The sequence below is a fragment of the Jaculus jaculus genome, chromosome 5, assembly GCF_020740685.1.
Source record: "Jaculus jaculus isolate mJacJac1 chromosome 5, mJacJac1.mat.Y.cur, whole genome shotgun sequence".
NCBI lineage: Eukaryota > Metazoa > Chordata > Mammalia > Rodentia > Dipodidae > Jaculus > Jaculus jaculus.
Genome location: NC_059106.1, coordinates 133,909,326 through 133,936,451, shown reverse-complemented (window position 1 = coordinate 133,936,451; position 27,126 = coordinate 133,909,326). Strand labels below are relative to the sequence as shown.

Sequence of the window (27,126 nt, the reverse complement as noted above, 5' to 3'; positions counted from 1 at the left end):
TGCCTGCACCACGTAGTGCGCATGTGCACCCTTGTGCTTGCCTCACTTTTGTGCATCTGGCTAACGTGGGATCTGGAGAGTTGAACATGTGTCCTTAGGCTTCACAGGCAAGTGCCTTAACTGCTAAGCCATCTCTCCAGCCCCTCTATCTCCTTTCCACCATGGGGATGATAGCCTCTGCCATATGCTCCTGCCATCATGATGTCCTATCCCACCATGGGCCCAGGATCAGCAGAGCCAGGACTATGGACAGAGACCTCTAAAACAGTGGGCTAGAAAAGAAATCTTTCTCTCCTTGTTATGCCAGGAGTTAAGTAATATATCTACCTAATGCACACTTCAGGCTGAGAGCCTCAAAAACCTTTCCAAAAACCTTCATAATATAGAAGAACATCAAGAATACTGTTTGTGGGCTGGAGAGATGGCTTAGCAGTTAAGCGCTTGCCTGTGAAGCCTAAGGACCCTGGTTCGAGGCTCGGTTCCCCAGGTCCCACGTTAGCCAGATGCACAAGGGGGGCGCACGCGTCTGGAGTTCGTTTGCAGAGGCTGGTAGCCCTGGCGCGCCCATTCTCTCTCTCTCCCCCTCTATCTGTCTTTCTCTCTGTGTCTGTCACTCTCAAATAAATAAATTAAAAAAAAAAAAAAGAATACTGTTTGTGAGAATTTGCATTCATATCATGCTCCTAATGGTATAACTATGTTCTCTTTGTTCTGGCTTATCTGTTTAGTGACAGTTTCTTTTTATTTATTATTGAATGCCGTCTTGCTACAACCACTCAATCTTTGATTTCTCCTTTTGCTGGACCACCACCCACCATGTCTGTCCAGGCCCCTTAGTCCCCCCATTCAACAGTACTAAGACATAAACAGACTCAGAGGCCTTGGGAGCAAAGGGACCCTGGGATCAGTCTTCCATAGGCCTGTGAACTATCATTCCTGAAGCCATCTGTTTTGTAAGTTCTTCTGCCAGGTTTCTATGGGAGCAGAGGGATCATTTTATCCCCTTTCAAAGAGCAGGGTGAGCTGAGGCCTCGAGCTGGCAAGTCCTTTAAAGTCATTTTCAAAGGAAACCTGAGCTGAAAGGCCATGCGGTTGGCAGAGGGTGGCGTGACTTTCGGAAGCTCTCTCTGGGGCTTTGAGTGGTCAGTTCCCTAAGGCTTCCCAGCACGTGCTCAGAGTCTGCTTCAAAGCCAAGGCCAAGGGACACCACTGTCTGGTCGGCGGCACATGACCTCTCCCCACTGCCACCCAGGAACAGGAAAAGGACTTTCTCTTCTGGGCCCTTTACCAGAACCACTCTTGTCTTCCCTGTTCTCTGGTCCTGTCAATCAAACTTGGTTCTTGGGGTTTTCTGAGGTAAAAGTGAAGTGAGTGCCAAAGCAAACTGGTTTGAACTTATGTCTGAATCATAGAATCATAAATGGCCTAGTTAATCCAATCTCCTCCAGGACAGGTTGGGACAGGGACGCACAGGGAAAATGGTAATCGTAAGACACACAAGACCAGGTAGTTGAGTTGCAGCATAGGGACAAAGGTTTGCTTGACCTCTGGGAAATCATGAGCTTCTGAGTCTACAGATACCTGTCAGTCACCCAAGAGACACCAAATGCACTGAGTATGAGAAGTGTGTGTGGCTCAGGCCAGGTACCTTTGACCTGCCTGGGGGAGTCAAGTAAACAACAACAACAACATTTGTTTACAAAGCCAGGGGACAGGATGAGTCTTCTTACTTTATAGACTTAAGGGGAAAGTGAGGAAGAACAGACTAGCGTGTGTCTATATCAAAAGATCACGAACTGAAGTCACTAAGGATTCAGCCCAAAGTTAGGTAAGGACCCACCCGAATCCCCCACTCGGCCTTCAGGCCCAGAATCTGGGATCTGCAGCTGATCCTGACTAGTACACGTCGCTACCACGCTTCCTGGACAAGCCCCAGGGAGGCTCCTTTCCAACACTGGCCTCTGCCCTCCCAGAGTGCTCCCCCGACCCCCAGGATGAGAGCTGAGGAAGCCCGACCCACCCACGTCTCCATTCCCACACCAAGGCAGACCTTCAAAGCAAGTCAGCGTGACTTTTCAACATTTTATTCTTATATTTGTACAGCTATATTTTTACAACGCGGTAATGCAGTTTAGACACAGCCAAACCCTGTCTCCGGAGTAGTTATAACACAAGCATGACGCAGAATGGGATGAGACAAACCTTCCCAAAGAGAGTTTAGTTAGTGACAACTTCAAGTCCCTGTATCTGGCTACACTTCCAAAAGGGATGGCGCACACCTGTCCATCATCGAAAACTTCCGTGAAAAAAGGCACCGTGAGGACACGTTGTACAGGTATATACAAACTGAAAACTAGAACAAAATTATACATTTCTCCTTCTGCAGCTTTTTTTTTTTGTTCTTTTTGTGGTTTTTTAATACACACTTTGTAAATTGTAAACCTTCACTTGCAAAAAAATACAAATACACTGAGGCATTTTAGACAAAATATTTTCTTACTTATACAGATGCAATACTTAAAATATTCTCTTAAGTGCTCTTTCTCAATAAAGATTCTCAGATCCGTGTCTGCCTGCAGATACAAAATCGAGCCTTTAACGCAGTTTTATATTTTTAATATATCTTTTTAGGTTCATATATATTTATATTATATATATATATATTTATATATTTACAACTCTGCCATATATTCCTTCACCTTTGGTTAAAAAATTAAAGCCCTCTCTATGATAACATACCGAAGTCTTCTTTGAAAAGAATGCACATTTACATACAAAAGAAACATCTGTTCCCACAAAACATATACATTCCTCATTTTGCAGCCTAAGTCAAGTCAGAACTTTTGCATTCTCCTCTACTTTGATACATAAAATGATTTTGTTTTTTGCTGACATGGTTGGCCTTACACACAGGAGAAGAAGCAATATTATTTTCTTAATGTTTTATGGCAGTGGGGGGAGGGGAGCTGCCGTGGCTCCCCTTCCCCCAGGCCCCAGCCCCCCACCCCCAGCCCAACTATGATTTGCACTAGTGATGAGAGAGGCACTACGTCATGGGATGGACTTTGTAAAGAGTTACAGTATCCTTTGGGTAGATTCTGGGAAGGGGCTGGAGAGGAAAGCATCAACACTCCATGCTTCAGCAGGCTTTGGGGAGCTCCGGAGGCAGGTCAGTGGCGGACACGCGGTATTGCACCTTGGTGTTGGTGATGGCACCATGCTTCTGGCGCAAGTGAAGTCGCAGCTGGCTTTTGTGACGAAAATGCAGGTTACACTTCTCGCACTGGGAGAGAGAGAGACACCAGAAGTAGTGTGTTAGCCCTCTCGGAGGCCAAGTGGAGAAGCATCCATTCTAATCTTGGCTTCTAATATAGGAAAGTAAGCATTGTGCCAGTCCCTGCCTTCCTTTCCAAAGTGCTACTCTTGCCTTCCCCTGACTCTAAATGTCCTTCCCTGACTTAACTGCATGAGTACAGGTCTTATCCAAAAGATAAATTCAAATGCAAACTTCTCTACTGAAGGCATTTCTGAATCTCTTTAAGATAAAAATAATCTCTTTCCTTGACAGCCTTGGCCCCCAGCCATCCTTGTGCATTGAACACCCTCATCAGATGCATAAGACTTTGAAGACAATAAGCTCTTTTCCCCAACCTCATAATCTTCCTAGTACCTAACACAATACACTTGCAGGCAAATTGTGCAATAATTCTGAACAATAGCACTAATAGACTACACTAATCTAAATTCATGGAAATTTGGAAATTGGGGATATGTTTTTAATGCAGCTATATTCCTCCCTAGGACAAAGCACCTTAGATTAGATAAACTAGCAAGGCACTGGCAAGTGGGGCCATCACTCACTCTGCCTCAAAGAATAGGGGACCATAGTTTGAGTAGGAAATGATACTTAAAAATGAAATGGAAGGATGGAGATATGGCTTAGCAGTTAAGGCACCTGCCTGTGAGGGCCAAAGACCCAGGTTTGATGCCCCAGGCCCCACGTAAACCAGATGCACAAGATGGTGCATGCATCTGGAGTTTGTTTGCAGTGGCTAGAGGTCCTGGTGCGCCCATTCTTGCTCTCTCTCTCATTGCTTCTTTCTCTCTCAAATAAATAAATAAAAATAAAATCATTTTATTTGTATTTATATTTATTTATTTGACAGAGACAGGAGGGGGAGAGAGAGAGAATGGGTGCACCAGGGCCTCCAGCCACTACAAATGAACTCCAGACATATGTGCCCCCTTGTGCATCTGGCTTACGTGGGCCCAGGGGAATCCAACCTAGGTCCTTTGCCTTTGCAGGCAAACACCTTAACCACTAAGCCATAATTTCCAGCCATAAAATAGTCTAAAAAACATGAAATGGATAACTAAGTGAAATGGGGGTAACGTAGATCAGTTTCTGGGATAGAAAAGGGATATTTTAGGTAAGAACTAAGCAAATTTATCCATTAGCTTATAGATCTGTATTAGTGTTGTATCTTTAATAGTGACAAATCTACAGAAATTGTTAAGGCTAAGGGAACCTGGGTACATATGGAAAACTGGATGTAAAATCTTTGTAAATATTCTATCAATCTAAAATAATAAATGGAAATACACTTGGAAAATTAATTAATTAATTAGAAGATGGATAAGACAGAGATTTAGGAGCCCTGGTCTTCTTGAGAGGCACAGTTCCATTGCATTTATACCACCGATGAACACATCACCTTTCTGTCGGGGACTGGGTCCTTCCTCCTGTGAGGTACTAGGTCAGTACATGCCAAAGGTCACTTGCAACTCTGACATTCTATGCATCTAAGATCCTAGCAAATCACGACAGGGCTATGTGTTGGAGCTATCCAGAGCACTGAGTTACTGTACGCCATACGGCCACTTCAAAAGCTAGGTACTCTTTTCAGGCTCAATTTGCAGATAAGGAAATTAAGGCTCTAAGGAGAAAGTCATTAAATTTGCCCAGAAACAAATAGCAAGTAAAAAGATACTCAAAGCCTTAGAAACAAGTGAACAAAAACAGCTCTGCTTTGCAGGTTAACATCTGGATGTAGTGCGCCATCCATCCATTAGCAGTTATGGCCAGCGCCACCTGGAGTGGGCACTGCAAACTACTTCGATCAGCTGTGCACAATACGTAAACACATCAGCGTGGCTGTGTTCCGATTATACATTATGTCCACTGAAATTTAAATTTCATGTAATTTGCAATGTCACAACTTTAGCTTATGTAATATTCAAAACCAAGCCTGTAGCTCTTAGTTTATTGGGACTCTGCTCTAGAGGAGCACGATTCCAGTGGCCAGTTCGGAGCCTACCACTGTGGGACACAGCTAGGCAATCGTTCTTTCTTGCTATGGCTTCCTGCTTGTTGTTGTTGGTTGTTCTTGGTTTTATTTTGTTTTCTTGTAGCATCATACCTCTCTGGTTCTCCTCCTGCTCTCAGCAAGCACTTGTGAAATGAACAAATGACCCCCCAAAATCTATGTGTCAGTAAGCTAGACTCCTTTCCTAAGACTTAGGTCACCTCACCCAATGCCCCCATTTCAAAGAGGACTACACTGAGGCCTGGGATCGTAGAGCAGGGTGGCTTTGACAGTCAGGCCCAGTTCCAGGTCTCCTGACCATGACTCCATGACTCAAGATAAGAGCAAGCAGTCATGCTACCACATGCTCCATGCACCCCCCCCCCCCCGCAGGGTCACCTACGTACATGGTAAGGTTTCTCTCCTGTGTGGATGCGCAGGTGGCTCTTCAAGGTCTGAAGGTGCCGGAAGCGAGTGCCACAGATTTCACAGGGATAGGGCTTCTCTCCAGTGTGGATGAGCACATGGGCTCGGAGGTGGGCCACCTGAGGGGGCAGCGTATCATGAGAGACTGCCAGGGTGTGCCGTGGGCCCACCACCAGGTCTTGGCTCCTACAGGGTCCCTTCTCCTCCAACACTGCCTCCCCGCTCACCTGCACAAATCTAGCCCCGCACGTTTCGCATTTGTAGGGCTTCTCTCCAGAGTGGATTCGAGTGTGGGTCTTCAGGTTGGCCGGCCGGTTGAACTGGGCCCCGCAGATGTTACAGCGATAGGGTTTCTCACCTATTACGGAGACAAAGGGAAAAAAAGGAAACCGCTTTCCATGGAGGTCTCCACTCTCCTTGGATTGCAAGGTCAACTTCCCCTTTCCAGGGCTGTGTGTGCTTCCCCTTCTCTCTAGGTATGCCAGAGAAAGAATCTGGGGCCTGCCACCCTCACTCACACATACATACACAGCAGCACAGCCAGCAGGAGACAGACCAAGAAACCAGCAGTGGCACTGTGGGATGGAAACCACGCTAGGTGTGGGTCACCATGGGGAAGGTTCCAGGAAGCCTGGCCTATAGAACCAGTGTTGTCCTTGGGTCATCTACCTTCAGGACTTGGGTGAGGCAATATCCTTCTCTGTGCCTCAGTTTCCCTCTCTGAATGGGCAGGGCTCCTTTAGATGATCTGGAAATTCTCCACTAACCTCTTGGGTGGAATGATGCAATAGTCCACTCACTCACTAGAGAGATATGATCAGGCCGCTCTAGTTTCTTGTACAAAGCAAACACACTTTGCCCACTTGTGGCAGCTACAGCTGTATTCCATTTGCAAGAGGGCTTGAGGAAGAGGCTGGGGTGGAGCAAAGCAATCTAAGGGCTGAGCCTTCCACCATGGAAAGTTCCTGAGGTAAAGGGGCTTCTTAAACACTAACAGATAGCAAATGCCCATGACACACAGGTTGTGAGAAGCTGCCTGGTTGAGAAGGAGCACATCCTTGGAAGATATTTATTTAAGGGCTCCTTTTTTTCCCTTAGCTTTCTAAAATCCCAACCCATGTTGTCTGTAGCAGCCTTGGTCTCCTGGCCTGGACAGTGGGGTTAACACTTCTGACTTCAGCCAAGGAAGAGAAGCAGGAGAGAGCCTCAGAAGAACGGCAAAGAGTGTGGGGAGTGGACGGGTCCCCGGTCAAAGATAAGATGGGGCTGGGCCTGGTGGCACACGCCTTTAATCCCCGCACTAGGGAGGCAGAAGTAGGAGGATTGCTGTGAGTTCAAGGCCACCCTGAGACTACATAGTGAATTCCAGGTCCTCCGGAGCCAGAGTGAGACCCTACCTCAAAATTAATAATAATAATAATAATAATAATAATAATAATAATAATAATAAAAAGATAAGATGGGGTTTATGGTCCTGGTTTAGACCAGGCTGGAACCTGCTCTCTGCTTTACTCTACTAAATCCCCAGGCTTGCCCTAGATCCTCTGCCTGTCCTGTCCCTAAGACTCCCGGAACACTCGTGGGGGTGGGGCGGGGCATACCTGTATGGACGGTCTTGTGGCTGGCGAGGTTGCCCTTATAGCGGAAGGAGGCCTGGCAGCGGTCACACTTGTAGGGTTTGTCACTGTGGGTCTGCAGAGTGTGCCTCTTCAGCGAAGCCTCCTCAGAGAAGCGGCAGTCACATTCGTTGCAGAAGAAGGCCCCATTCTCTGGAAGATAGTGGAGGGATACCATGTCAGCATGTGATGGGGAGGTAGGGGTCTAGGACCTCCCTTCTCTGAAGCTACCCTGAGGCCACGCTGTGCTGTGCTTCCACATACGTACAACACCCATAAGAGCCCAGAGCAAAAAGCTTGTGGCATGCTATTTTTCTTAGCATTTAGAATCTCAGTCATGGGGAAAAGAGAAGAGAAATAGATTGAATCTTGAAATTCGAAAGTGAAGTTCCACCCAGCAGGCAATCATTTCCTGCATCAGTACAAGAAAGATTTAACAGGGCTGTTTCTCCTCCCAAGAGCTCCCATAATTCACTTTCTTATCAAAGTGTGACTTATGTTAGTACACAGCAGCCCTGTGGCAAAGATCCTAGCCCTCCTAAGCCTTTCTCTGGCCTCCATCTGCAAAATCAGCATTATAACCCCCGTCCTGCCCACCTCACAGGGACACAAACACAAAGTCAGACATGATGCATTAGGGGAATGTCATTCTACTTTGTGTACATCATACTTTGGAGTAGGACAAATTCGTGATGAAGGCTCCATGGTCATCTTTGCAACTATTTTCATTACATGTCTCTAAAACTAATCTGTGATTCCAGGAGACCAAAGAATGATGGTAGAAATAGAAACAAGGGCTCAGAGAGAAGTAACTAGAATACACAACAAGGCAGCCAGCCAGGGGACAAAAAGGGAGAGTCCCTGATCTCCCTCTGACTAAAGATCTAGGAACCTGTGCCAAACTTCTCACTGTCAACAACTAACAATTTGGAAATGGCTTGATAATTTAACCCTGGTTATGTATTTACTGGGCCGTAAGATAGCAGGAAGATGGGTGAAGACTGAGGTGAGGGTATTTTTTGTTGTTGTCGTTGTTTTTCAGTTTGGTAAAAACTGTCCAAAACTTGTGGCAACTTGGTGCCAACACCAGCTATGCAGAAATGTTTATTTAGTGATTCTGTTCAACTAACTGAATTCAGCATTTTCAGACTCCTCCATGTTAGGGAACTGCTACGACCTATGAAAGACACAGAAGGACTGAGACCAGCTGCTTCTCCATAGATAATCGGCACCTACCAGGGAAGGATGACATGCACCCAGGTCAGTCAAATAGTGTTGGCACAGAAGGCCCGAGAAAGCTCTTTGAGTTACAGTAAGCCTGGCTGGCTACCAGTGCCAGAATGGAGCTAACTTGGTCATAACTGCTTGGTCAGGGTGATTACCCCTGATCAACTCCAGTGCCCCACTCACCCCTGGCTTTGAGGAGCCCTGTTCCCCAGGAGGTGGAGAAGCAGGTAATAACCTCTGGGGGTTTTAAAAGCCGGTGGATTTCTAATCTGGGGCGTCTCCCAGAGACAGCAGTATCTATAAAATGGAACGGCTAAACACCCAGGGCAGAGGATTCTTCCTTTGCGCTGGCAATGAGGTAGGGGTGGAAGGAAGGGACTCACCACAGCTAGAATCCGAGTACTCAGACTGGGTCTCGCCCAGCTCCTCAGAGAACGTGGGGCCGGCGGTGTGCAGGCACATCTCCGTGTGCTGCGGGGACTGAGAGTCACAGGAGGTACACTTGGGGGGGTGCATGTAGAGTGGCGAGTGGCTTCCGCTGCTGCTGCGGGGGGAGCCTGTCAGAGACCTGTGACCAGAAGAAGGAGCATCAGCATCTGGGGACATGGGAGAGTGGCCCACGTGCCCCCTATGCCAACCTCTTCTCCCCATACTCAGCAAGTATAGAGACCAGAGCTCCCTTTGTAGCTCTGGGACTCAGAGCCTTCCTCAAGCTTGTCCCCAAATAGGGCTTGCCCAAGAGTGCTGCCCCAGGTCAAGAAGCGCCCAAGGCCCCGCTGCTTCTCCATAGTTCTGCAATCCACAGCCTCTCTCAATCTAAGAGGATTCCCTGCTACATTAAGAAGACAGGACATGTTTGGAAATGACCTCTTTGCCTGTGGAAAAAAAACTACTGAAGTGTCACATACTTCCCTGCTCAGGCCAACTTACTCTGGTACTAATTTTACTCTGTAAGTGGCCCTGCATTTCAGACCAAAGCGGGGGAAAAACAATATGACCCTAGGACTGTTCCCAAATAATCCCTGACCTCAGCCCCAGCTGGCTTCTGAAATCACCTGTTAACAATGTTATTGAGCCGGCTGGCTTGGGGGATGGTGGAGTCCTCCCCACTGGCACTGAGCTTGGTTGGGGACTGGAGATCAAGGTTCTCGGGCTCCATGGGTGGCTGGCAGGCCGGTGGGGCGGGGTAGGCTCGAGGGGAAAGGCGGCCCAGCTCAGCTTGCTCAGACCCCTCCGGCTTGGCATTCTGGTGGAGGCTGTTGAGCACGATGAACTTGTACTTCTTCCAGTTACAGGCTTTGGGGTCAGTGGGGCTCTTGGCTGGAGGGGAGCCAGAGGCCTGGAGGATACAGGCGTTTTTGCTGCTACAGGACTCTGTGGGTGAGTTGGGCTGACAGTCAGATTTCTGGGGACTCTGGGGACTAACCAGACCCTTCCGGTTCAAGGGTGCATTAGGGGGCTCGAAATGCAGGGCAATCTCATCCTCTGAAGAGGGCCTCTCTTCTTCTTTGTTAGCCTTGTCACAGGGGAAGTATGGGGCATTCCGGACCAAGGGGGCAGCAGGCTTGGGACCTTCAGGCACGATGCTGTAGTGCATGTCACTCCTGGCTTCTTCCAGAACTGCCTCTTTGGGTGAGTAGATGCTGCTGTGGCACATGCTGGGCGGGGACACCTCCATGGCTGGCCGGCTATATTCACTGGGCATCGGCCTGGCACTGTCGCAGGAGAGGGCCCGCTCCTTGGGGAAGGGGTTGGCCACAGGCATTCGGGCATCTCTTAGGTCTTCATCAGAGAAGAGGAAACTGCTGACCGGGAGGTGGCTGTACATGGGGTAAGAGGCTGGTGGTGTGGACAGGCCACCATACAGGCTGGGGGCAAAGGCTCTGTTTTCACAGCCAGGGGTGTTTCTTAGTGGCAGGTTGTTCTCCACCACATCACGGCCTCGATAAGTCATGATGTCATGGGGCATCAGCATCCGGCTGTTTAGAAACTCTTCCCGAGGAGGCTTGAGGGCAGGGACCATCTCTGCTTCACTGTGAGGGGATTAAAAACAAAACAAAACAAAAAAGCACTAAACAAGAGCGGCTAGGCAGATGACCTTCCAGCGACGCTGTTTTGTGACCATATCTGTGCCCTGGACTTAGGGGGTGTTACAAGCACAAGGCATTTACACCAGAAGTTTAGCAATCTCAGCTACCTCTGGGGAAACTGAGGCCCGGAGCAGGAAGACAAGTTTCCCTGTAATCTGTTTCCGTTTAGGCATGATCTTGTTAATGTGAAGCACACAGGTGTGCATGCATGCCTGGGAATCCATAACTCTCCTGATGTTGGAGAATTTTATGGCGGACTTAAAGTGCTTGTTTCACAAATGCAAAATCCTACAATGAAGGACAAGCAGGCATTTTACATGCATGGAAACAAGGAAAGAAGAATTTATCCAAGGCCCGCCCTACATTTGCAGAGGGCTCCGGGTCGGTCAACTGGCAGACCTTCCCTATATGCTGAGCAGGTGCATTGTCGGGGAAGTTTGTATGGCAGAGCACAGGCCGGGCAGGAGCAGCCTTGGCTCAGGGACAGCCAGACCTGGTTCGCAAACCCAGTTCTGCTGCTTAGTGGCTAAGTGACCTGGAGCAAGTTACTTAACAACTCTGAGCACAAGGCCTGGCCTGTAGAAAGTACTCACAGATGATAGCAGTGATGATCTTGCCACCATTATCACCCACAGGAGACAAAGAACTCTGGCTGCAGATACTTAAAGGGCCTTATGTGGGCGAACAAAAGTAGGGCATGCTCACATGCTCACAGTTAACAGAGCTACAACCAAGAGAGCAAAGGCTAAGGGAGCCAGCTGTTGTTAAGAGGCAATAGAGCGGGGTTTCCCAACTGCCCAAGGCAGACTGTTTGGCTCCAAGAACACTGAGTTCTTGGTCTCTGGAAGGGACCAAACACAGGTTGGAAACCCTTCTGTTCCGTAAATATGCGGTCACGTTAAAGCAGCTAGGTTAAAGGTTTCTGGAGAAATTAAGCTGTGAGTCTCTGCTCTCTTCTTCCTTTGCTGCCAGGGTCCTCGCCTGCCATGGATGCTCATGTCTCCCCCATCCCTTGGATCAGGGGTTAGGCCCAGAGAACTCATTTCAGTTCATTAAATGTTCTCCCTCTTGGGAGCACAATGATACATAAGATGTGAGCAAGGTAGCTCTTATAAACTTGAATGGCCCACAGTCTGGGATGCAAACAAACAAAAAAAAAAAAAACAGGAGTGGAATACACGTACGTGCACACACATCTGCCTGCACAGCTGCAAACAGTGAAGTCTGCCTAGAGAGCAGGAGGAAGAAGGCGGTCGGAAAGGTAGATCATAACCTCTCAACTAGGGCTATTTGTGTGTGTGTGTATGTGTGTGTGTGTGTGTGATGAATGAACCCTCCCTTCTATGTTCAAAGCTTCCACCTAAGTAGCAGCTGACCTGGCCTTGATGAACTTCCTGCATGTGTCCACGACATGCTCCATCTGCAAGTACATAGCTGTAGCCATCACAGCCATGATGTTGCCTTCCCGCAAGTTGAGCCGAGATGTGTACATGAAGTCCAAGAGGACACAGAACCCCTCAGGGTTGATCTCAGGATCCAGGTTGATCACACTAAGGTTGCACTTCAACTGGTCAGTGAAGATGCTGTAGAAGAGGCCACTGTAAAATAGACCAATGTGCCAACCACATTAGACATGCAGACTCTGTGATGGTTTACAGCAGCATCAACTCACAGCTTCTCTGCCCAGGGCCTAGATCCCAGACTCCCATGGTAATTAATAACGTCCACTCACGGAGAGCCTACCAAGTGAGAAGCATTAGGAGACGTTTCTCCTAACCTTACAAGGCACATCATACCATGATACACCTTTACAAACGAAAGATCTAAGATGACGGTAGGCAAAAGTATCAGAGCATTTGTTTTCCTTTCAGTCTGAAGTTCTGAGTTATCAGAGTTAAGCTTGGTACTTATTTATGTTCACCATTCTTAATCTTTGCATTTAAGATAAGTATTTCCCCTTGTGTTGTATCACATTATCCTTATTAGTAAAGCTATGTATTGAGGAACAAGTTGGATATAGATGACAAATCTGTGAATTTTTATCTACACATCACTTTCCCAAAGCCCACAGATTATCAGGTCAATTATATATCCTTATCCATCCTCCACTGCCTTTCCTAAAGCCCACAGATCATCAGGCCAATTATTTCTAGAAGATGATTCAAGCCGAATCTCAACCATGCATCCAGGTACCGAGTTATCTAGTGAAAGAATGACTATTCATGTGCAACTTGACTCCTCAACTGTCATCTTGATCCTGTTCTTTCTGTGTATGCTGTCAGAAGTTAGCCAGACTTTCCCCAATAAACATCTATATAACTTTGGCTAAGGTACTTGTCTTCTCTGTAGCCTAGTTTCCTTATTTGCTAAGTAGGGGGAATTATGATAGCATGTACTTTATGTGGTAGTGACAAGCACAAAATATGTTAGGGAGTATAGAATGATCTTGATATATAATAAATACTAAAATTAACTATTATTTTATATGTATATCAGTCACTGACTCTTCCCTGAGCAATCATTGAGCTACACAGCTACAGTATAAACTGAGTACAGTGAGCCTGAGTGTGATGGCCCATTCCTGCAATCTCAGCACTTGGACAGTAGAGGCAGGAAGAACAGGAGTTCAAGATCAGTCTCAGCTGCTTAACAATCTCAAGACCATCATGAGCTACATAACACCTTGTCTCAAAAACTATAGAAATACATGCATATATAGGTATATATTAAGTACGATTACAGCATAAAGCTACTTAATGATTTGTTTTGAGTTTTTCATTTTTCTACTGGTTAATTGAAGTTCTCTCTCTTTGCAGGCTCCAAACACATTCTTTCTTTTACTAGTATATCATGTCTTCACCCACTATGTCCACAGAACAGAAAGCGATTCTTTTCTAAGAGTGCATTCAAGTGATCATTTCTTGGGCATCTACAGCAACTCCAGGTCATGCACTGAAGTCCCAGAACACAGGGACCATCATTGTAGAAACAGCGAAAGGGCCACATACTCCTCCCTGCTGGCCACCAGCGCCAGCACCCTCCTTGGGGTCATTTATCCCTCCCCTCCAGACAGCTCACCTGCAGGCCATGAGGACTGTTTTATGGGCTCGGAACTGCTCGCGGCTCACCACAATCACAACATCAGTCAAGATGTCACGGCTCCGGAGGCGATTGAGGTTGAGAAGAACGTCACTTGCATGGCGGGTGAACTGAATACAACTGTCAGCCGGTGAGGCCATTTTGTCTTCACCTGAGCCAAAGAAATGAAACTCTCATTAGTCTTCGACAGCCAGTTTCCTACTTAACCAGGAATACGAGGGCAGGTGACTTGGCCTGCTAAGGTCTGTATGAAGTCTAAGTAGAGTGCAACTCAGACGTCTAGGGACTTTCAAACAATTCATAGCTCATCACTGGGCATCTCTCTTCATAACAGTCAAATGGAGAGAATAATATTTATCTAAAGGTTTAGACTAGAAAGCTCTTTGGGGGAAAGGGGACGGGAAGGACTGCTTGTTACGTGTTTTCTCACATACTCGATACCCTGCCAAGCATTGAGATGCATCGACTATGTTGCAATAGAGAAAAACCATGTCTGGAGTGTTATCCGGCTTACTTTGCCTTTTGCTCAGCTGTGTGATTTGGAGTAGATTGTTACAGTTTCTTTCCCTCTTTCTTTCTTTCTTTCTTTCTTTCTTTCTTTCTTTCTTTCTTTCTTTCTTTCTTTTTCAAAAGAGAGGAGCCACAATACCTATGAATACCTATGCAGTTTTAAAATGTAGAAATATGTGCCTCAACCATAATAGGGTCTCCAACACATGGGAGCTATTTTCCTCAGTATCTCGCGTCATGATCCAGTCACAATCCGGGATTCTGGGTCGCTTTGTTTTGGTACTTTGAATACTTAGCACTGCTGAGGCATGGTAGAGACTAAGCTAGCTAGACTGAACGAATGAGTAAGGGAAAGAATGACCACAGTACAGGGAAGGTGGGTGAGGATGGAGAGCGAGATAGAAAGAATTGGTTATTCTTTGTCTCATTAACTGGTAAGCAGAAAACTTCACAGAAACATATACACAGACAAAATTAAAAACACACAGTTTACCTACAAAGTTTTAAAGCATATAATTTGATTTACTCACCCAGTGCCTTGCTTCACAGTCCAAAATTTTGCTTAAAAACTGCAAAGAAGAGAACAAACAGAAATTGATCTAATGAATGTGAGATTGTCCACTGTGGTCTTATTTTAGCACACACGTGGTTGGTTTTACTTTGATACTTGACTTGCAGCCTGCCCGCTGCTGTGGTTTTACCACAAGCTAGCAAACACATCCCAGTTCTGCTCTTACAGAACAACAGGCATCCAAAACTTTCTGGGAATAATTTCTTAAGTGCTAGGAATACAACTTCGTCCATTAATTACACATACTTGCGCACATATATTTTCTTTTTCAAAATAAAATTATACAGCCAAAGGCCACTTGAGTTTATGGGAAATAAGAAAAAACAATAAGAAGAGTAGTCTTTTCAATATTAATGAGAATGACCCTTCAGGGGCCTAAAAACACTGGCCGCTATTAAAAACCTTGCTAAAAATATTATCTTTCAAGTCTTAGAATGATTCCACAAGGCTGATAAGGTCAATATCTTTATCCTTATTTTACTGATGATGAAACTGGAACTCAGGGTTCAAGTGACTTGCTCAGGACAAACAGGGAGGCAATATTCCTGATCCACTAGAACACTTAAGACTCAGTACGGAGTCTACAGAATCTGACCTGAGACATCCTCCCATTTGTGCATTCCTTGAGTATCTTTGCCCTCTTTTCGAAGTTTCCTCCCTCCCTCTTCCCCCCTCCTCTCTTTCTCTCTCTGCTCACAGAGTGCTGCAACTTCCAAGTTTGTGCTTCTCCTTGCTAGTGAGAGATTTGACTGTGTGGTTTAGCTGACAACTGGCCAGGGAGCACTAAACCTTAGACATTTAATGAAATATGTACTCTTTCCAAATTGGTTTCTCTAAAACAAAATCATTAAAATCATGGGTGTAAGACCCTCATTTATGATTGAATGTAGGCTCCAAAACACAGCAGAGCAATAGTGGAACTCTCTTCTCCCATTTAAAAAAAAAAAAAAAAAAAACACAACCCTTTAGAACTATTTTCCGGGTAAAGGGGCCTGAGGCCAGTGAGGTCATGTTGGGCCACGCAGATAGTTGATGGCCTGGCCCTAAGTCTTCTGGCTAAGATTCCTGTCCCCTTTCCAAGTCAGCCTACGTGCTTCAGAACATGCAAGACAGCACCCTGAGGTGGGTGAATCTCATTTTTAAGTTCCTTCCCCCACACAAACTTTGCCCCATTCCAGGCTGCTGAGTCTTACCAAATGAGCACTCTAAAATGAGAGGTTTCCTTGGGTCTGTAACCAAACACTGACATTTCTCTGTGGTCCCAAGTGCCAGTCACTCAATCTCATCAGCTTCAAGATTAGTGTGTGCATGTGAGTGTGTGGGGACTGGGGAAGGAAACGGGGAAGAGAGAGAAAAGAAAAAGACAGAAGAACCTGGCTCTTCTTTCCCACTCAAGGTGGGTTTAAAAAAAAAAAGGTTTAATTAAATCAAATGACTGCCTCATTTTGCAAAAGCATGCTGAAGACACATGAAATTTATAAGCTGTCTCCTCTTTACTCATGAGTGAGACCCTCAAACACTTTTGGAATACCCAGGCTGAGTTTCAACCACCAGCTCACTTGTGGATTTCTAGTCACAGATTTTTTGGAACCACAGGAAGTCCAGATTTGCCATTTCACCATGACAAGTGCCAATGACTCATTCCAGATCGGGACCGAAGCAAACAAACTTTTGCTTCCCTTAGGTCCCTGTCAGCCTGGCCTTAGGCTTTTCACCCTAAGCCTCTGTCTCCCCCAACAAAGCAAATGTCCAGACAGCAGCAGTCTTTATCCTAAGAAGTCTCTGTTCTCTAAGTCACCTCAGAGGCCCCACAACTCCGCAGCTAACAGGCTAAGGTGGGTGCCCTCCCTCCAGAAGCCTCAGATTTGGGAGCACAACCACAACTCGGGTGTTTTATAAACCACCCAGTCCTTTCCCACCCATGATTTTATCTTCTCTGTATTAAAAGCCCGGCGCCCTGTGAAGGACACCCCAGGCTCTGGGAGTAGATCCATTTGTCCAAGATCTCAAAATCATTCTCTTAACAAAGTTCTGCCCAAACCTTCTCTACCAGCTCCAGTCATACCAATACCACACAAAAGGATTCACCACAAAAACAACCGCCAAGAATGTCAGGCCACCCCCAGGCCCAGGTCCGCGGGCAGTCACACTCTCCCCGCCCCCTCCCCAGTTATAATTAAAGGCTGTCTAGCCCACTCCCACAGCCGTTCCCTTCTTCGGCACTTCCCGGCTGGGTATCTCTATATTAAGTGAGGCATCCTGAAAAGACAGCTTGTCTAAAGGAGCTTCTCTGGGTGGTGGTGGGGGGAATGGAAGTGGGGGTGAGCAAAGAAAGAAAGCAGCAAAACCGAGAGGGAGGGAAAAGCAAGGAGCCCCCAAGGATCTATGAGCAGCAGGTTCAAAGCGAGCACGCGAGCCAATGCACAAGACCCCATCCTTTCCCTCCCTCACCCATCGCGCTGACCCCGGACGACCGCGGTCGCGCGCGCACACACACCTGTCCAGACCCTGCGCACACTTACACGCCACCACCTCTCCGTACCTGTCTTCCAGGGGACCGCCCACCCCCTGGCGATCGCTTGGCACCTCTGCCCATCCGCCTCCAAGCCCGGGAAGGCGCTGCCGAGGCCGGGTGGCAGGACTGTTGGCGTCCTTTAATTTAGTCACAATCAAACAAACGTTTGCATGCACTTCGGTAGCTAGCATGGTGTGTATTGCCTCCCCCCCCCCCCCCGTTACTCCGTCAAGGCAGGGGGCAATGAAGGGAATGGCACAGCCCTCTCATTCCCGGAACCGAACGGAGTTGATCTGAGCTCTGCGGATTTCACAGAACACTCCTGCCCAGCGCCCGCTCCAACGAGAAGTAACTTTCCAGGAAGCTGCGGGCCCCCGACGGCCGCCAGGATCGCAGCCCGAGCCGGCCGGGGCGCGGGGCGGGGGGGGGGGGGGGCGCGGGGACTGCGGCAGCACCCTTTCCCCTCGATCCCTGTGTCCACGCGGGCTCCAGGGCTGAGTTCACCTAGTCGTCGCTGTCCCCCTCCCCCCCCGCGACTCCCCACATGGGGAAAGTTAGTAGCAGTCTGGAACCAGCCCAAGGCTCATTTTATGACTTCCAGTTGCTGGGTTGTGGCGCTGGTGTCCCTTGGCGCGCCCTTTCTCCTCTCTCTCTCCCTCTCTCTCTCTCTCTCTCTCTCTTTCTCTCTCTCTCTTTCTCTGTCTTTGTGCTGTCCTCACTCGCTCGCTTTGTATACATCAAGGTCAAAAAGATGGAGTCCCTAGGGCCAAGGGTCGCCATCCTGCCAGAACCTAGCGGAATTGGGAGGAAAAGTAAACCGAAAGTCCCTTCCGCCTACGTTGGCAAGAAAGGGAAAATCCAGCTCAACTGGGTTTCCACCCCCGAAGGGTTTAGAGTCCCAGCTAGCCGGCTGAACCTGGCCAGGCTCCGGGATCTCGGAACCCTGCAGCCGCGGAGACTCGGTGGAGGAGGCCGCGGAGCTGCTCCACGCGAGCACACGGCCAGGGCGCCCCGCCGGCCCGGGAACCCTCGGCCAGGGCGCCCCCGCCTAACTGCTGTCCTTAGCGGAGTCGCCTTCGGGGCGCGGCGCGGGGGAGGGGGGGGGCTGCACACAGCGGCGGCCTCCCAGACCTCGGCTCCTGGTCCTAAGACTAGCCGGTGGCGTCACTGCACCGCGTGCGCATCCTTTGGCGGCGAAGGCGGGGTCAGGCTCTGTCCCCAAAGTCCGGGGTCTCTAAACGCCTCGAGATGTTGTTTGGTGGCTTTCTTGTCCCTCTCTTTTGGACTAAAGGCTCATGAAAGCAACTGCTGGAATTTTGATGAGGTGGGGGGTAAGGGTGAGCACCTGGGGCGTTACAGTGTGCACTTACTGGAAATGAGGAGTCCCCCGGGCCCGGGGAGCCCAAACCTAAAGGCGTCTTTACCGCTGCCGAACGCTAGAGGGCGCCCTCCCTCCACCAAGGCCCGAAAGCGCAACCCGCTTCTCGCCCCGCCCCTCCTTGCCAATGACCTACTTTGGCCAGTCGTTTTCAGTCTGGAGAACGAGGCCTCCCCCCATCCTTTCCCCTCTTCTCCATCCAGCCTAGATGTTGGCTTTTTGGTCATCTAATTGCAAACAACTCGCTGAAAAAAAATAAAAAAAATCCAAAAGAGGAATGTGAAAGTGCAAGGTTCTGTTGAGGGACGGGGACAAGGGACTTCATCGGGCTGAGGCTGCGGCATCGGAACACGCACCAGGGCTGGGTCCCGAGCGCTCTTCCCCGCAGCGAGCGTCCCCGCGGACCCGCTGCTCCCATCTTAGCCACCCAGTTCGGGCGGCAAGGGATAAGGTCAATCCGCCGAGTTCCATTTCTGTAGGTAGCGGAGAGCACACTTCCTGCTTTTTATTCGTTTGTGTGGGGACGGCGGGGGGGGGGGGCAATAGATAGAAGCAAGCTGCGTTTGGGTAACCCAGGTGTTCTTCGGTCCTTCTATTTCTAATACGTTTCCTGCCTCAGAGCTCTTGCAAGGTTCCAGGAAATAAAATTAAAGGGGTGCGTTTTATCAATGCCCGAAGAGCTGCAGAAAGAACTCCTTGTGCGCCTGGCTCGAGACGGCCTTCCAGAAGGTCTGCAGACAACGCCAGCAGACCACGTCTCGGAACAGAGATCTCAGCCATTCTGGCTAGGCTGGGCTCAGCCTTTGGAATGGGGCGGGGGGGGGCGGGGCGGGAAGAAGCCCTGCGGGGCAGGAGAAAAATCATGATCCCCAGAAGCAAACAATGCCTTTTAAAATTTGATCTGGACAGAAGTCAGTCAAGGTCTTTATTCACGTTCATGAAGATGGAAGTCACTAACTGTCCTTGGAAAGCGATGAGTCAAACTTGACCGCGCTTCAGACAAGTCCCCAGATTCCTTTCCAACCCGAACAGAGGCGCTTTCTCCTCCAGAGCCTCCGACAGCTCCTGCTGTGAGAGAGCCTGAACTGGATTCCGGTGGACCTGGACTGGGGCGGCCGCGGCCTCTAGGCGGGGCGAGTCCGCGAGTCGCCACTAGAGACCGCTAGCATGCCGTCGCGTGAGGACCAAGCGCGCTGAAAAACCTACTGAGATGTGGCACAAATCCTAGGAGGGAAGTGCTTTTCTTATCCCTGACCCTCAGACACACACACACACACACACACACACACACACACACACGTGTGCACACCTTGTTTCTCGCCAAGCCACTAATTAAAGGATAAATGGAATGGGAGGAGAGGGAGTCCAGATAGTAAGTGCACCTCTGAAAGTCTCTGGACACCCCAGCCCCAGATAATGCATGCACCTGAACGTTCATGCTCTACCAGGCCCCACACACCTTCAGCGTCTCCGTAGGCTTTCCGCATCTTTTTATTTAAAAAAAAAAAAAGAAAAGAAAAAAGAAAGAAAGAAAAACTTAGGCCATACTTTCTAAACAAAATTCCTCCAAGACTGTTGGGGACCCTTTGCCACTAATTAGAGGATAAATGGGGGGCTGGAGAGATGGCTTAGCGCTTGCCTGTGAAGCCTAAGGAACCTGGTTCGAGGCTCGATTTCCCAGGACCCACGTTAGCCAGATGCACAAGGGGGCGCACGCGTCTGGAGTTCGTTTGCAGTGGCTGGAAGCCCTGGTGTGCCTATTTCCTTCTCTCTCTCACTCTCTCTCTCTCTGCCTCTTTCTCTCTCTGTCACTCTCAAATAAATAAATAAAATAAGCAACAACAACAACAACAAAAGGATAAATGGAGTGGGAGTCCAAATAGTGGGCACCTCTATAGTCTATATAGTAAGTGCACCTCTATAGTCTACAGTCCTGGTCACCCCAGCCCCAGATAATGCACACACCTGAACTTTCAGACTCTACCATCCCCCGCACACCTTCAGCGTCTCCTTAGGCTTTCCATATCTTTTTATCAAAAAAAAACAAAAACAAAAACAAAAAAACTTAGGCCATGCTTTCTAAGCAAAAGTACTCAAAACTGCTGGGGGGGCTCTTTCCATTGTTTTTAGTAGACTCCAGTGACCTAAGAAGTTGAACTCAGCGTTCTGACTGCTGTCCTCTTAAAAGTACTGAAATGAACTCATCTTTGGACGAATCTTCTGGAATTCAGAAACTCATTGTTAGGTCTGTTTCCACAGTTGGAAAAAAAAAAAAAAAGAAAGCGAATTTTAACTCCTAAAGCCCCTGAATTTTTAGGCGGCATCCTTCTACTTCCCACTTTTTCTATGGAGAGGCTATAGCCACCCCAGGTGCATAATATCCGCAGAGAGGGTTAGTTTCTTAGTTGAGATGGATGGCTGCTGACCGCGGAGCCACTGCGGACGGGGATGAGCCTCTGGGACCTTTGTAGCATCCATGGGATTGTCACACTTTGGAGGCAAGGGGCCATCCCTCAGTGCTAGCAGGCTGCTTGGACGCAAAGGTCAAACGGCCCAAAGCAGCAACTTCAGCCAAAACTGACCACTAGGTGGCGGGCTCAGCCCATCTTAAAATGACCCTGCAGCCCTCTTCCATTGCCGGGACCCCTCACCGCTTTTTTTTTCTCCAGTCTTGGAGGTGGGACTGGAGTTGCCTCGAAACCCAAAGCTGGAGAGCATTTAATTTAGCGGATGTAATTCAGTTCTTCCTCATAGTCGTGCCTCTAGCAACCACCACAAGGTATTTGGAACTGCTTTCGTGTATTGCTCGGTTATTTTTTTTCTTCTGCCTCCCCCTCCGAATAGCTGACTATACAGAGAAGGGAAAGAAGGGATGCACTGATCTTCAAAAAGCAGAACTTCGCTCGACGGCATTAGGAAAGACTCTTGCCAAAAAGACAAAAGAAAGTTGGGAGTGAATGCATTATCTCCACGGAGGCCAGGGGCTCGGGGGGGGGGGGCGGGGGAAGGAGGGCTAAGGCTGGTGCCATTCAGTAGAGGGGAATGGGGAGCTGCAGGTGTGGGGCTGGGGGTCCGGGCTGGGTGGGGAGGGGCGGTCCCGGCACCCCGCGCACAACCGCGGCCCCACTTGTTGCGCAGAGCAGGAAACCGGCGCGCGGCGCTTGTCGCTCGCAGAGGGCTGCGGGCCGGCCTGGCCCTGCCCCCTGCCATCCACAAACCTCTCCCACCACAGCCCCTGGGGAAAGTACAACACTTTCAGCCACTCTCACGTCTTGTTTTGTTTTGACACCAAAACACTCCTCCTTATCTCAACGTCAGACAGGCAGATGTCCTGAGAAATCAAGTCCAAAGGGGTTAGAGGAGTTACCTCCGCTCAGAGCACTCATGTACTTAGGGACACCCGCCCCCGCCCCTGTGCCAGTCCGCAAAGTTATTGGAACTATATGCCCACTAGCTAGAAAACGGGTTGTTTTCTATTTGAGACAAACGGCAACGCACTGTTTTTAAAAACGACTTTATCTCCCCTATTTAAAAAAAATTCTCTTGATGTATTGGGGGGGGGCGGGAACGGAGGGCGAGGAACCCACATGCCTCATTAAGGTCATTTCACAATTATTTTTCAAATATTTGACTTTTACTAATAGTTTCACCCACCAAGGGGTGGCGCTGCCGCACTACCGCCTCAGAAACTTAAAAGTTTTTTTCACAACAAAGTGGGTTTTAAGTGTGGCTACGCTGCAGGGGATAGAGGGAAGGAAGGGTTTTGACATCTAGTCAGGGCATTTACTCAACCCATAACTGGAACTCCTTAGGGCTCAGCAAACGACAACTTAAAAACTTAGGGTTCCAACCCTATCCACCAAACCCAGAATTAGTCTTTTCAAGAAAGCACTATTTTTGTTTTTGCCTTGTTTTGTTTTAAATTTAAAAAAAAAAAACTCTTCAAAACAGGAAAGGAAAAGGATAATAAAGAATCCCTTCTTTTCCTGGCTGTCCCTCATTTTTTTTAACCTAATTTTTCTAACAAACAGCATCTAGCCTTGCTTGTCACTGTCAACAGACACAAAACAGCCAATAATAGATCCTAAAAGATTAGAAAATATTCCAAATAAGATACTGGAAGATTTTATTTAGTTTTATTGAGAAATGGGGAATGGAAATGTTTCCCATTCAAGGGTTTCTAGTTTGGCTTGAAGACTGAACTGCAATGCTTGTATCAAGAGACATCTCCTGGTGCTTTCCATTTACTCTGCCCCTGGGGACAAATATCTTTTCCCCTCTTAAAAATACATATATATTTTAGAGAATAATATGATTTCACCTCTCTCCTTTGAGCTCATGTTTGCTACCTCCAGGAATAGCGTGTGGACTAGAGCCAGATGAACTTCAACTTGGGCTGCAGATTTACGAGGTGATGTTCAAGTGCCAAAGGCTTTTGGTAGTAAATAGTGAGCAAAATAGATACCTGTCTCCTGATGGATCATGCTGGCCTTTTTCTCTTCTTTTCAGTTATTTATTAAAACCACATACACCTTGCAAAGAAAAAGGGCAACTGGCAGTCTCTGCAGAGGAAGCCAGTGGTATAGCTCGGAGCCACAAACTGTATTTCTAAACAGCCCTTCCCCTGGCTTCCCTCTCTCCTGCCTCACGTTTTCTCTCTCCCTCTTTTTCTTTTTTGCTTGGGATAGTAAAAAAAGAAAAGGAAAAGGAAAATACATGATGCACTGGCACTTCACTAAAAAAGTAAAAGTAAAGCATTACAATATTTTCTTCCTGGAAACTATAAAGTGATTGAAAATAAAACATTAAAGAATTAAATCACTTTTCTGGGAGGGGATGTTTGCCCCTGCTACGGGAAAAGGACCCTGGTAACTGCTGTGGGCTTCCAGCACCCGGACAGGGGTCATTCTTCCCCTGCTCTACCATCGAACCCCCCCCCCCCCGTCCCTGTCAAGAAGTTTACCTCTGGGGGAGGAAGCACTACACAGAGGGTCCTTATTTTACTATTTAAGGAAAAATAGCCTGAAATCTGTGGGTTTGTGTTTTTGTTTTCCACGAGGGAGTTTTCAAACTCATGGTTGCAATACTAGTTCTATTTTTTTTTTTAAAGCAGGGTTCCAATAAGACAGTATCAACAAGACAGCGCTACCCCACGGCTCGAGACATTCCCGGCGTTCACTACATCCGGAGGGGTTGTTCCCTCGCTCCTGCCGCCCCCTAACCCACCCCAGTGCCGGCCGCCGCCGCCGCTCTCCCCGTTCCCACTCCCTGGAGGAGAGCCACAGGTTGCAAATCCAACCAACCAACCTCACAATCTCTCTCTCTTCTTTTTTTTCTTGTGCAAAATCACTCACAAACGTCTCCCTTTCGCGCCCGCTCCTCCCGTGCTAGGTCCCCGAGTCAGAGCCACCAAGTGTCCTTCTCTTCTCCCCGGCTTTGCTCGGAAGGAGCGTGGGCCTGGGGCTCTGGGCATCTTTGCTCGCCTCCTACCAGGACCCTGGGAATCTCAAGGCTGGCGTCCGCTACCCTCAGGCCCACGGCTGCTGGTCTACGTAGCTCCCACCAAGGGGAAAAATGATACGAAATTTTAAGGAAAGGGAGGGAACTACCACTGAGAGCCAACACAATCATACGGCACCCAAAACACAAACACGGCGGCCGCCAGAAATCCCGCCACCTTCCCGCTTCCCGGGGCTGTTTCTCAAGGTCCCCCCGAGTCCCCGCACGCTGCCAGGCGCCGCAGGTGCAAACGCGCACCCCTTTCCTACCCACCGTACCCCCCCCAACCCCCGTCCCGCCATCGAGCCCCTTTCCAGTGGATGGGCAGACAAGAGAGCGCTGGGGGAGGGGGGTCCCGACTTCCAACCAAGAAAGAATAATTTCCAAAGTACTCAACATGCCCGCCCCTCCCGCACTGCAAACTAAACCTCTCCCCAAACAAGGGGAAAGGTACTCCCCCCACACCCCCCCAAAAAATACCCTACTATCTCGACCCTTGGGAAGATCACGGTTCTCCAAGGAAATAGCAGACTCGATACTTCATCTGGGTTTATGACCAAAAAGAGGGAGGGTTAAAAAAAAAAAAAAAAAAAGCCCGAAGAGTTCGCTTGCATTCCCCCCCCCCCTCCGGAATCTCGGCCCGGCTGGGAGGACCGAGGCCGGTGGAAGGCGGCCAGCGAGCCGGGACGAGCGAGCGAGCGAGCGGCAGCCTCCGTGCTCGCCTCCCCTCCGGAGTTCCCCCGTGGACCGGAGCGGGGAGGCGAGCGGAGGGAAGGAGGAGAGGGAGAGGGAGAGGAGAGGGAGCCAGGCAGGCGGTTTGCAAGCGGGGACAGGCGAAGCGGAGCCGCACGAACCCAGCGCGATCACAAGCCACACGCGAGCAGAGCAGAAAGCGACAGCGCCAGCGCGTCCTCGGGCCCCACGGCCCCGACCTGCCCGGATCCCCCAACCCCGGAGACACTCCGGCCGTCCCCTAACTCCCTCCTGCTCTCCTCCACCTCCTTTCCAAACACCAAAAAAAATAAAATAAAAATAAAATAAAACAACCGCGGGGAGGACGGCAGAGCCTCCCCAAACTGGCCGATTCCGTCAAAGACAAACAAACAAAAAGAATACTAATTAAATAGATAGAAATCTATATCCTACAGTGGGAGAGACGTGGGACTAATCTTCTGCATTTATTTTTTTTAACACCTGACAGCTAGAATAAATAAATATAGACATTTATCTCAATAGATACACATAGGAAACTTGGAGCCAAAGCATTTGGCAAAAGCGGAAAAAAAAAAAAAAGGAATTAAAAGGTAAAATAATGATCATGAGCAGCGGCGGCGGCAGCGGCACCAGCGGCGACAGTGGCGGCGGCGGCAGCAGCAGCGGCGGCGGCAGCAACAGCAATAATCACCTGGTGTCCGGCCTTTCCTAGAAACTTCTTGCATCACCACTTCTAAGAACCCCAGTTCTAAGAATCAACAGAGCTCAATTCTCGGAATTTGAGCTGCGGACTTTACCACTGCCGCGTAGCAGGGGAGGACCCGGTGTCAGCTCCGCGCGGTCTTGCCTTCCTCTGTCACCTAAAAGCCCCTCCGATCCGCGATCTTCCGCCGCCGCCCGGCATCTTTTGTGCTTCTCCCCGCAAGGCCGTCCTGGGTCTGCGGCATCCGGGCCGGGGCTCGTGAGCACACGAAGTGGTCCCCCCTCCCGCGGCCCCGCGCGGTGGTACAGCCCGCTCCGCCACCGTCACGTGGGCGCCTGCTCTGTGACGTCGGCGTCTTCGGCGGAGCAAGGCTCGGCCTCTGGAATTCTGAGAACTAATTTGCTATTCCGTGACATAAGAGGGGGAGTGCGCTTTCTATCCCGGGGTCTGGGGCGAAGGCTTCCTCTCCTACCCATAAACTCAGCTTCTCCAGCTACATACACAAAAGAGAGAGAGAGAGAGAGAGAGAGAGATTCGAAGCATTTGGGACTTGTATGCTATAGACAGGGTTAGAAGAGAGAGCAGGGAGAGAGAGTGAGAGGGGAGGGCAAAAAATAAAATAAACACCAACAGATCTTTCCAGCTAGAATACTAGGAACCACGAGAAAAATATTTGCCAAGCAGTTTTCGGTGGGTTCATTTGCTTTATTTTTATTTGGGACGTGGCGGGTTGTTTTTGTTTTGGAGGTGTTTCTCTCTCTCTCTCTCTCTCTCTCTCTCTCTCTCTCTCTCTCTCTCTCTATTTACGTGTGGTGGGTTGGGATTTCTGGTTGTAGATTTTTCAGATTTTTACTCCTGATGTTTGCCTTTTGCAGCAAGTTTATGCTGTTATGTAAATCCTAGGATCTGTCATCGATTGCTTTTTGTTTTGTGTTTTTTTTTTTTCCTTTCCCTATCTGATGGTTCAGACGGTTTTAAGATGTATTGTTATTACTTCAAAACCGATATCATTGACAGACGCTTACATTTTTGGTCACATGTGACAACCCCAATCCTGCAATCCCCCCCTCCCCAACCCTTCCCTGCTTTGGTGCAATTTCCTTTTATTCTCTTGGACTTTTACGAAGGGAGGCTTTCCTGCACTTGAAAGAAATGTCAAAGGATTTGTTTTGGTATGTTCTTTCCAGGACAGCAAGTGGTGGGGTTACTCTTTCTGTTACTGTTGACTCTTAGGAAAATTTTTGTTGCAAGAAAAAGTGTGCGTGTGGGTATGTGAACGCTTGTGTTCTACAAAATTCTGCGAGCCAAATACATGTTTGTGTTCTGCTTTTTCTTAGTCTTGCTCCCTTCCCGCCCCCCTTTTTCTGGGCTCATTTCAAGGTCGTTGTAAGAAATCTTCAGTCTGTGTTGAAGGGATCAGCCAGAGGGAATTCTGAAGGCCTGCCGTGCCAGTACCCCAGACACTGCGTGTG

At 48.6% G+C, this 27,126-nt stretch overlaps 1 protein-coding gene across 3 annotated transcripts; it reads right to left on the bottom strand.

Moving 5' to 3' along the window:
• Nucleotides 1–2,068: 2,068 nt before the first annotated feature.
• On the bottom strand, nucleotides 2,069–25,855 carry Bcl6 (BCL6 transcription repressor). Of its 3 annotated transcripts, none has more exons than XM_045149669.1 (10): nucleotides 25,749–25,855; nucleotides 14,805–14,843; nucleotides 13,744–13,915; nucleotides 12,042–12,263; nucleotides 9,631–10,608; nucleotides 8,959–9,143; nucleotides 7,334–7,501; nucleotides 5,960–6,090; nucleotides 5,714–5,851; nucleotides 2,069–3,283 (listed from the first exon to the last, which is right to left on the bottom strand). In XM_045149669.1, the coding sequence occupies exons 3-10, from the start codon at nucleotides 13,902–13,904 to the stop codon at nucleotides 3,140–3,142; spliced, it is 2,127 nt and encodes a 708-aa protein (XP_045005604.1). In that variant the 5' UTR covers nucleotides 13,905–13,915; nucleotides 14,805–14,843; nucleotides 25,749–25,855; the 3' UTR covers nucleotides 2,069–3,139. The 3 variants fall into 3 exon arrangements, with proteins under 3 accessions (XP_045005604.1, XP_004654340.1, XP_045005603.1); XM_004654283.2 differs by lacking the exon at nucleotides 25,749–25,855 and adding an exon at nucleotides 25,643–25,712; XM_045149668.1 differs by lacking the exon at nucleotides 25,749–25,855 and adding an exon at nucleotides 16,039–17,677.
• Nucleotides 25,856–27,126: the final 1,271 nt, after the last annotated feature.